The sequence below is a fragment of the Epinephelus fuscoguttatus genome, linkage group LG22, assembly GCF_011397635.1.
Source record: "Epinephelus fuscoguttatus linkage group LG22, E.fuscoguttatus.final_Chr_v1".
NCBI lineage: Eukaryota > Metazoa > Chordata > Actinopteri > Perciformes > Serranidae > Epinephelus > Epinephelus fuscoguttatus.
This window is the reverse complement of record NC_064773.1, coordinates 26,408,180-26,419,496: the sequence shown is the minus strand read 5'-3', so window position 1 is coordinate 26,419,496 and position 11,317 is coordinate 26,408,180. Positions and strand designations below refer to the sequence as shown.

General features: G+C 41.1%; 1 protein-coding gene across 1 annotated transcript; it reads left to right on the top strand.

Moving 5' to 3' along the window:
- Positions 1-800: 800 nt before the first annotated feature.
- Positions 801-10,126, top strand: optn (optineurin). Its single transcript, XM_049566704.1, has 13 exons — positions 801-955; positions 1,898-2,022; positions 2,306-2,502; positions 3,683-3,844; positions 3,979-4,163; positions 4,401-4,497; positions 5,324-5,439; positions 5,678-5,827; positions 6,085-6,169; positions 6,321-6,479; positions 6,622-6,764; positions 7,238-7,320; positions 9,256-10,126. The coding sequence occupies exons 2-13, from the start codon at positions 1,902-1,904 to the stop codon at positions 9,363-9,365; spliced, it is 1,608 nt and encodes a 535-aa protein (XP_049422661.1). The 5' UTR covers positions 801-955; positions 1,898-1,901; the 3' UTR covers positions 9,366-10,126.
- The last annotated feature ends 1,191 nt before the right edge of the window (positions 10,127-11,317 follow it).

The following is an 11,317-nucleotide window of genomic DNA, read 5'->3' as shown; positions in this document are numbered from 1 at the left end:
ATTCCCAACTCTGTCCAAAACTGCACAGAATGTGAACAACTGTAAAACAAATGTATCAGTGTTTCAGGTTCAGTGTTGCAAAATTTATATTTCCATCTAAATCAGCAAATCTTGACACCATAACATTAGAAGGGAAGAAATGATTCAATGTCACATACTTGCCAGTTCCAAAATGATTTTTGTTTGAGAAGAAAAACATTGTCTTATATGTTCATTAGTACATTTTCAATTTGTAATATCTATCCCATTTATGAGTAACACAGGTTCTATTCTTATTGAGACATATGTTTTTTATGGTGACATATGGTGGTATAAACTTGCGGGGATGGCCCCAACCACAGATCTAAATTTTCATAGCTTAGTAAATGGTCACTGCTATCAAACACATTGATTACGCAGATGATAGTTTTATCTATTCAACTTTGCAATAATCAGTTTGTAGGTTAATAGAAAGAAAGATTATGTTGTTTGTATCATTAGCTAAATTGTATCAGACTAGAGTTGTTTTAGTCTACTAATTGCATATTTCTTTTCCATCGCATTGTGGCTTTTCCCCCTGGTTCTGTTGGGTGACTGATAGCTTTTAGTTTAATTAAAAACAGTTTGTTAATCTCAGAGGGACCATTTACAACCAAAATTAAATTACATTAGTGACCAATAAAAAAAAAACTTAAAACAGTATCTTTAATGGAAAGAAAAAAATCTAAAAGAAGAAGGAAACATTTGAATAGGATAGTTCTTGTACCTTTTTCAGACAAAAAAAAAGTTATGACAAATTGTGATTTTATTCTGAAAATAATAACCGGAAGCGCCCTGTTTCCGGACATGACTTGACGTTGCTACACACCAGAAGCAGTAGCACAAGGTTGATCGACACATTTCACCATCTCAGAGTGTTTGTGTGTGTTTTTGGAGTAAACATCCAGCCTGTGTTTAGTTCCCGAGTTGACAACAGGTGAGTTAAACATTTATTCTGGTTTTTAACCTTTGCTGTGACGCAGTTTGGCTCATATATCATATCCGTGTTGTGTAAGTTACTGGTAACTTTTCAGTGTTTACCAGTAAGTCGCACACCGGATGGGCCCACCTACAGAAAGCGAAAGTAAAATTATACGACTATACATTAAAAAATACATTTTTATAACATTTTTACAGTGCCACAGAGTGTATATACTTCACTATGGTGGTGTTAAAGTAGCACTTATTTCTCTGGTATTCGCAGTAGCACGTTATTTCTGAAGTGGGCTGCAGTTCAGCCTTTCTATCTGCTATTATTAATTTGTGACAGTCATTCAGGAAGTCATTGTGTGAGGGCAGAAATGTGTGTATAACACACTGCTGTCTCTGTTACTGTAATGTAATTAAACTAGCATGTGACCTGCTGCTGAGATAACTGCATGCTGAAGCCCTGAGTCACTTCATGATGTCAGCATGGAGCGTTTTTTATGCTTTGTTGACATGACAACACGTAAGTAAAATAAAGAAGACAGAGAAACGTGAATGGGTTTAAAGTAATGGTCCAAATTCCCTATTTGTATATGATGTTTTTAATTCTGACATTAAATTATGTAGAATAAAAACAAAATGGAGTCATTCTTATTTGTTTAAAGGCAAACATATACATAGTATTTTAAAGTGTGTGAAGTAAATCCCACCATCTCCACACACATTATCAATCTATCAAGATCAAAAATAAGTCACTTGTTTTGACTATATATTTAAATCTTGTTTGTCACAGTTGAGATGAAACAAGAACTAAAGGATGTAAACTGCATTTTCATTTCTGCTACTGCACTATTACTCTTGATAGTTACTGCCATTAGCAGTACTTTATCAATATTCAAACTACCGACAAGATTAAATATCTCTGTCTCCTTTTTTATTTTCTTCCTCTCAGCGTCATGGCGTCTGGAGGCCCCATGATGAACGGCGACATCTCTCGCTCTCCCAGCCAGTCTGGCACGCTGGAGGAAACCCTTCAGCAGATGAACATCCTCATCCAAGAGAACCGAGACCTGAAAGGTGAGAGTAGGTGTGATTTAGTGAGGAAAATGTTTTTTATTTTAGTTTTCCAGTCTTATACTCTTATCAGGTCTTGCCCAAGTGTCCAGGGTCAAAGGTCAGTGTACATTGCGTTCCTGACAGCCCATGTCAGGGTGGGGTCTCAGAGTTGTAGTCTGATAGACCAGCTGGAGAAGTGTGTTAGGACAGTTAAGGCCTAATCACTATGGAAAGAGAGATAATACAAATGACTTGTCTAGTACAATGTGTATTTATTTACATTCTCCATCCATCTGTCACTCAGAGGCCCTGCGTCAGACCAACCTGTCGATGAAGGAGCGTTTCGAGGGTCTGTCTGTGTGGCGGCAGAAGCAGCGGGAGGAGCGGGACTTCCTGGAGAGCAGGCTGGAGGAGGCTCGGGGCCGAATGGAGGCGCTGACCATCCAAAACCAGGAGCTGACCAAGAGGATAGAGGAGGGGAAGACAGGGGGAGGCTTGCTGGTGAGGATGTAACCTTGATATTCCCACTTATTTGTGATATATCATGATATTGTATATTTTATTTTATATATCTTCGTTTGAGATTTGTCTGTCTCATTGTACGTAAAAGGGTCACTTTGGTGTTACTCAACCTGGACCCAGTTTTCCAGAGTTTTTGTGAGTAATGGGAACAACCATTCTTAAAATCGGTGTGGTGTTGAGCAAGAATGCTGCAGCTAACAGAAGTGAAACAGTCTGCAATGCAACAACTGTAGGAACCCTCAAATTGCATCCACTAAAAGTGTTTTTGCCACTGACAGGCTCAGATTAACTTTTTTTTCTAACCCCTTTATTGGATTTTGCAGGATTATACAACATTTGTATCAGAGACAAGTACAATCACCCACTGAAGTGTGCCATCTGGGAAAAAGACATGTATTAAAACAATACAAAAACTTAACAAAACAAAACAAAAAAGACCTCTCAGATTATCATTATAACTGACTGATAACATTGTGGTAGGGATCCCTACAGAGATGGACTGTTTGGTAACTGAGTCAGATCCTTTTTGTTTAACGAGAAAAAGCTCTGAAATCGCCATCGCCAAATCCACCAGACTCCATTTAAATAAACATTTATTTTAGGTGGTACAGAGGCAGCATATTTTCACATCGAACTGGGTGAGTTAAGGGTTTATTTCAACCAAACCAGAGCTGGTGAATGTTGAAACAGTGGTATGAACAGCCACAACGGTTTTCGTGTTATTTTGGTGTCTATCATCTTAGAATTGAGTGTGTTTTATAAAGATAAAATAACTGTTTATTTAAATGGAGTCTGGTGGGTTTTGGCAATAGCGATTTCAGGGCTCTTTCTGGTTTTACTCTTTAATAACATGGCCTGTCTCTTTAAGGATCTTTTCAGTAAACTTTTCAGACACTTAAAATAATAATCAGAGCCTGTCAGTGGCAAAAACAAGCACTTTTAAATGTAAATTGACGGTGACTGAGCAATTATGTTGCACCTCTCGGACTCTGCTGGACCAACTTCAAAAACTGGTGTTCCCATTAAACACCAAAACATGGGAAGATAAGATCCAGGTTGAAAATACCAGCCTTACCCTTTAAGTTGCACTAGATAATAAGTTTCTGTCAAATTGTAACCACATTAACCCCTTAACTACTCAGTGTGTTGTTATCTCCAGGCGACGTCACTCAATCACGGTGCAGAGCTGGATGCCCTTCGTGCCCAGGTTGCTCGCCTGCAGGCAGAGAAGAACGACCTGGTGGCCATGAACTCTGAGCTGCAGCTGAAGGCGGACCAGGACTCAAACGATGACTCTTTCATCGAGGTCATCAGGGTCTCGGTAAAGAGCAACACACGCGCATGCGTGTATTAAAGAAAATGAGAAAGATGCTCTTGTATTATAAGTATTTCCTTCAAAGTTGTCCTGTTTCAGACATCCAGGGTATTCCACATCAAATCTGTTTTTCCTCTCAGGATGGAGGCGTTGCTGGTGTGAATGATGTGTGTGGTACAGAGCGCAGCAGACGTCCGGAACTAAGCATGACGGCATCCCGGATGGACAGTGAGGAGATGACCGTCAGCCAGCTCCTCCAGTCACTGAGGAATGAGACGCAGCGGGCCGAGAGGCTGCAGGCTGATCTGCAGTCTTCTGCTGCCAGGTGAGGGCAAAAACTTCAGGAGCATTTCCCTACTTAATATATCACTAAGTTGATAGCATCAGGGAACACAACAGTCAGGCTGTTAGTGTAAATTGGACCAAATTGGCAGGAAATGGCCGCTACATTTCTGTTTTGTATTAGCTTCTAAGTGCAATTGTTTGGTTTTTATCTAATCTCATCTCTCGAAATGTGTTAGTTTTTCAGCTTACATGTTTTTTTTAACAAATTATCCAACAGAATAAGAGAGCTGGAGGAGAGGAAGAGTACTGTAGATGAATCGACACAGACAACTCCAGAAGAGACTACAGAGCCCAAAGAGGATTGTGGGCAAGAGGTAAAGATATTTACTTTCTCAAGAAAATACTAAAAGTAGCAGCATTGTATTCAGACACTGTTGTTAAAGGAATAGCTTGGATCATTTGAAATGGGACGCTATCCATAGTCACTGTGTTACAGTAGATGGCAGTGGACATGTCCCCAGTTTGGAGAAGCAGGCCACTGCCACAGAAGCTGAGTACTGCTCAGCTGTACTGCTCTGGGTGGGGGCAGCAGCAAAACGTTATGCGGTTATCTGTGCTCTCTCCATAGCCACCAGACTCCATTGAGAAAAACAGTAATTTTACCCCATAGAGCACAGGAGTTCCTGGTCTACCACTGCCTCAATCAGTTAGTTTGTTTATGCTTTTGTGTGACTTGGGTTAATCTGTACTGTACCTTTAAAACACCAAAGTCACACAGTAACACAAACAAACTAACTGATCAAGGCAGTTGTAGTCTAGCAACTCCTTTGTTCTGCGAGGTAAAATTTGCTTTTTTATCAATGAAGTTTGGTGGCTCTGCAGAGAGCTAAGATAACAGCCGTAGATTGCTTGGCCTTAGTGGCGGTACTGCTGCTTCTCCAAACTGGGGGTATGCTGACTGACATATGTAATACACTGACTATGGATAAGTACCTCATTCAACCCCACTACAAAAGATCCGTACTGTCCCTTTAAAGTAGCATTCTACAGTACATTTAAAGAACCTAATTTTATGTCTAATCTCAGTGTCCCATTGTTGATCTCAGACTTTGTCGTTGCCATAATTGCCACTGATGTTTGTAATGTCTACTCTCCTTATCATGACGTTCATGTGTCACTATGCTATGTTAAATATTTCAGGCAGCATCTGAGGTGGAGAATCTGAAGTCTCAGATGATGACGCTGTTCAAAGAACTGCAGCAGGCTCAGAGCAAGCTGGATGAAGCAGAAGGCATGAAGAAGAACCTGCAGGACAGGTTAGGCCCACACATACACATATGTCCACACTGTTGAATGTTATCATGCAAACCATTTAGTGAAGGTGCCAACAAAAATAGCAACCTATAATGTGCTTATGTTATGCATTTTTTTCCTGTTCCATTAAACAAATTACAGGGAAATCTTGTTTGGATCTTTAAAGGGAAAGCAAACATTCCTCTTTGTCCTGTGCTTAGTCCTGACCTGTGCATATTTCCTTTTTCTCTTGCGTTTTAGATGTCGGGATGTGGAGCAGGATGTGGCCACCCTGAAGGCCCAGCTGGTGGAAAAGCAGGCCGTTCAGTCGGAGAATGACCGGCTGAAGCTGCAGGTGGACAGCATGCAGGCCCAGAGCCAGATGGAGCAGAGGAAGGCTGGGGAGGAGAGGTCAGAGACACTGAAGGATCATGTTAATCTCAACTGCTTTAGCGCTCCAAAAAAATTAAAATCTAAACTTTTGATTGCTTTTTGACAATAACACAATACGTTCAAGTGTAGCAAGTACAGATAAAACATACAACATGACACTGATTTGCATTTGAACCCCCAATTTTATCGTCAGAGTCTATTTCCCAGTAGTGATTAGCACATATTTGGACACACACATTGAGTCATCAGTGACTCCCATCCTTCCCTCCTCACAGGAGCAACCTGGCCCAGCTGAAGGATGCCTACACCAAGCTGTTTGAAGACTACAATGAACTCAAAGAGGAGAAGAAGAAGAGAGAGGTCAGTTTTTGTAGCATAATATGTGCCCTTTTAACAACAGATAACCAAATCAAATTCTACTGATTTCCACCGAAACCTTATGCAGCTATAAGCGTATAAACAACTATGATGAGAGCCAGACGTGTTTGACCTTTGCCCTCTGGTCTTGCAGTCTCAGCTGGTGCAGAAGGAGGTGGTGGACCAGCTGCAGGAGCGGCTGACTGCTGCTGAAGAGGCCCTGGCTAAAAAGCAGGATCACATTGATCACATGAAGCAGGAGATCTTCCAGAAGGAGAAGGAGCTGGAGACCATATCTGTGTTCCAGGCTCAGGTCAGCGGTAGTATAACGAGTCGATGTTAAGTTAACACTTGCATCTAGAGTTGGACCCTTAGTATCAGAAGCCCACATGACAACATGGCTCCCTTCAGTTTCACGTGGTCGTCATGCTTTTTGCTGTTCTCTCTCCGTGCAGGCTGAAGTTTACTCCTCAGACTTTTACGCAGAGCGAGCAGCGAGGGAGAAGCTCCATGAGGAGAGGGAGCGTCTGGCTGCTCAGCTGGAGTATGTGAAGAAGCAGAACAGCCAGCTGCAGGAGGAGATGGAGTCACTTGGCAGGTATGAAGTCAAACACAAGACCAATTTTTACACCTGTAGTTCAGTTCAGGTGGTCTGGACCAAGGAATGAAAAAGATACAGCAAATTCTTCCCTTTTAGTCTAGTCTGGTTCCTACAAGTTATATATCCTGACTGGTAAGTCAGTCATCGGGCAGTTTTGGTACTGTCGTGCCACATGGGGAAATGTCTCATGCTCTCATCCTGACGTGAATATGATTCGTCACAGAATATGTTACCATTACTACTGAATAATCTTGCATAAATACATACATGTATGCAACTTATAAAGATTGAGCAGAAGATCTCTTTCTTGACAATTCACGAACAGTAGTTAGGTTATCGTAGTTTAGATTTTGAATTTGCACCAACATCACGTCTACGACTGCACAATCCTGTGATTAGTCTGCTTTGCTTTTACACCTTAAATGAAATGCACTTTCTGAGAGCCCTCTTTTTCTTTTGTCTCTCGGCAGGCGGTCGCTGAACGAGATGCAGAGGAGACATGTGTCACTGGGAGGAAATCCACTAGGAGCTGGTGCTACTCTGGTTGGAAGAGGTAGACATGCCTTTTTTATGTCCTGAGTAGAGCCTTCCAAGCACTAGGACTTTTACCTGGATTGATAGAGCCTCAAAAGATTAGCCTGTCATACTGGGAAAATACGCTGATCTGTTTTCTTGCCAAGTTAGATGAGGAGATTTATGATGTCTGTGTGCTAAATATGAAGCTAGAGCCAGAAGACAGTTAGCTTAGCCTTAGTCTGAGTGGGTGGAAGTTCGCTGCATAGATCAGCCTCTCATTGGGTGGAATGCGCCACCTGCTGAAGTCCCGCCCTACCACCTCCGGTTGCAGTTTTCAACACGTCCTTTACTAACTTTTGCGGTGTTTGATATTGCAGGGATGTAGCCATTTTTCTGCCATGGTTTGCGTCCTGTAGGTGATATTTTTGTGGGCGTGTTACACTAAAACCTGTTTCCCCCTGGCAATATTTTTGCAAGCACACCGTTGCTGTGGCACCGCCCAGAACGATTGTGATTGATTGAAAGAAATACAAGCAGCCGGGGCGTTTTTTCTCCAATCTTAAAGTGAGAGTTGGCCCAGCCAGACCTTTCTTTTCTTGAGAAAGGTCTGGTGAGCGAGACTAGCTTAGCCTAGTCAAAGAGACTGGAAGCAGGGGAACACCTAGCATTGAGTCTTCTTGTCACTGTGGAGGTTACTGACAAGGGTTCTACACTAGACAAGACTCAAGGAAGTCACTTGCTGTCCAATAAATCTTTCCAGTATTTAACTCAACATGAAAAAAATTTGCAATTCAGTTTTGTGTGGATTGACAAAACATGATCTAATATGATTAGTTTAAACAAATAGTTTTTCCTTTTGACCATAGATGTAAAAAGAGAGCTGGATACAGAATTTGAGGCAGGGCCCCGTTCATTTGTGTGAAAGTTGTTAGTGGCACATGAAGCAAAAAAATCTACCGCATATAAAATTACCCAGATAATTGACTCTACTTCTGCACTGTCATCCCTTTTCCACCAAATTAGTGTTGGTTCTTGAACTGGCTCTGTTCTGGATTTTCGGAACTTTGGTGCTATCTAGTGAACCAGCCCAAGTTTCCACCAGGTTTGAGCAGAACCATTGTAATTGAGAATGCGGCATCAACGTAAGCAGACAGCAGTGGCAAATTATCCTGTCTTCATCCTGTAGAATATGACATGCCCACTGATGTCGTCACTATGTGCACTTAGGCTCAAGAAAAACCTGCTATGTTTTGGTTCCAGCTGAGAACCAACTTTTCGAGTTCCTAACTAATTTATTTTTGTCAAAATGCAGTGAGTGGTTGGAATTTAGGTGCAGGAACCAGAGCGGAACTGGCTCCAAGTTGGTGGAAGAGGCATATGTGTGGCCCATAGAGGTGGTGCAATAGAGACCTCCACCGGTTGAGCCTGTTACTTCTGGTTTAGCACTCTACTAACTTCAGTGGGAACAAAATAATTAAATTGTGCAGCTCTTCTAGACTTTCCAAATGCTATGGGATCAAACTAATCAAATTCTGATAGTGTAAGAAGCCATTTTTCGGGGTTTTAACAGTCAAAAAAATGTATTCACTGAACATGCAAGTCAATGGGCCAAATGACATCACATAAAGGATGTAATTCCACTGTTTGGCCACTACGAAAAATGGCCTCAGAAGCACAGCACATTTTCTGGGGGCCTGGTTTTGACAGAGCCAGGCAAGCTGTTTTCCTCTGTTTCCAGTGTTTATGCTAAACTAACCGGCTGCTGTCTCTAGCCTCATAGTTAGCCTACAGTCATGAGTGTGCTATCAATCTTCTCATCTAACTCTCATCATCTTGACAGTATAGCCAATAAAATGTGTGCTTGGTGGAACTTGTGACAACACACAGTCTGGGAGGAAATGCAGGATCAACGACTCAGTTCATTTGTCACATTCAGCATGTTCAGGTTGTGATCAGTGTCTCTGTCTCGTAGGTGCAGACTGGCAGGGCGGAAATATCCCTGAACACGCGTGTCCAAAGTGCAACGAGATCCTGCCGGACCTGGACTCTCTGCAGATCCACATCATGGACTGCATCAACTAGACCTCCATCTTTACAAGCACCCACAACAACAGCGGCTACATTAGCACCTTAATCTGAGTCTTCCTCTGCTTTTACCTGTACCTCTTCTCGGATCCCTGAGAAAACCCGCCATAGTTCCATGATCAACTCAGTAACACTCATTCTAGGACGGGAACACCTTGCTTTTGGTAGAATTGAAGTAGCAGGATTTAAAAATGTATTGAAGGTACTTCTAAAAACTACTGGCCGTGTCTAGTTTGTGAAATTTGAGGATGAAGATTTAGAATGGAACAAAGTGTTGTAGGGCGTCATCTGGCACATAGTCTGTTTGTCACTGTAACAGCTGAAAGGAAAAGAGAAAGTGCTCGAACCCTTTGATAAGTTGGTGCTTTCTGCCTGTCATGCACACATTCATTAAGTACGTTCAGCATTTACAAGTCGAGTTTGTTTACCAAGTATTTGGTTGCTGAATGCTTTATTTTTTGAAGGTTTTCTCGTCAAATTAAAATGAGATTCTTTCTATATTTTTAGCTTGGAAAGGGTATTTTAGCTCATGACTGTGTTGGTGGGAGCATGCACCATGTAGGCACTTTAATATGAAGAGAATTATTTTATTTTGACTCTGCAGATGACACCTGGTAATCAGAACGTAATATATTTAACTTGTTAATCAATCTATCACTGTATACAACACCCGCTGATTCTGTAGTGTGTACATTATAAAGGTCCTTTGATTCCATGCTGTACCTCTGTGAATGGGAATAAAATAATCTGCAAATTTCTGTATGCCTTTAGACATATTGTGATATAAGAAAACCTGAATGGTTTTTTTTTTTAAATTGGACCTGAACTTGATACTGCATCTACAGTCTTAAAAACAAGCATGTGGCATCCTTCTGCCTTGAAGGATATCAACTTGTGCCAACATTATAGTGTGCAGTAGAGATCAAAAATATGATTTAAAGCCTTGTTTTGGAAATAGAATGTAATACTACTGGTGTATTTGTATGTTTTAGACTAGGGGTGACAAACTCATTTTAGTTCATGGGCTGCATAAAGACCATTTTTTCTCAAGTGGGCAAGACCAGTAGAACCATTGTATAGTAATTTATAAATAAAACCACCCAATTTTTTTGTTTTACATTCTGAGATGTCTTAAGAACAATAAGTGCAATTTTAACATGTCTGAGTTTTTCCACACTCAGTCTACTTCTCACTGTCATTACATGTGCATTTTTACATATATTTCCACCCCTGTCAAGAAATGCTGGCATCAACACACCAAACTAAAGTGGAAGCTACTTAAGCTGCTGATTGACAATACTTAACACAATGTTCACTATCTTCAAATATGACCACAATAAGTATTTACTCGCTTTTCAGAGAGCTGTATTCTGGTCATAAAGGCAACTGTTTAACTTGTTTCTGAAACCTGGCACCTCTTAGCCTCTACAAGTGCATCAATACTGGGTGTGCAAGTCATCTAGTGGGCCAGACTGGACCCTTTAGCGGGCCAGTTCTGGCCCATGGGCCGTATATTTGACACCCCTATATTAAACGTGATAATTTGTGACTGGTGACTCCTAGAGGTGGTGTTCACTACCCAACTCTTTTGTTTGTTTTTTGAACCAAGATTGTATCATTTTTCAACAAACAAAAACATACTCCATCATCCAATAACTATAGGACCTATTCAAACTCCAGTAGTGTGCATAAAGCAAAAGTTTATGGTGCCCCTAGAGTCACGAAAGGTCATATTCTTAATCCTGTGCACACATAATATAATATTAAATTATTAATTATTATTAAATGATGGTATTATAATTAGCACACAAGATAAATAACTTCACACAAGTCGCTCCACCCCCTGAACCTTTAATTTGTTCCTCAGATCAGCGAAATACACGGTACAGCTCAGAGCCTCTGTCGCTGCCTCACCGTTTAGACTCCTGGGTTCCCCCTGGCAAAATATA

Excerpts from the sequence above, each read along its gene's own strand:
- optn (XM_049566704.1), top strand. The coding sequence starts at position 1,902 with ATGGCGTCTGGAGGCCCCATGATGAACGGCGACATCTCTCGCTCTCCC. Across the intron at positions 2,503-3,682 it reads AGACAGGGGGAGGCTTGCTG|GCGACGTCACTCAATCACGG; the intron begins GTGAGGATGTAA and ends TGTTATCTCCAG. Across the intron at positions 5,828-6,084 it reads AGGAAGGCTGGGGAGGAGAG|GAGCAACCTGGCCCAGCTGA; the intron begins GTCAGAGACACT and ends CCCTCCTCACAG.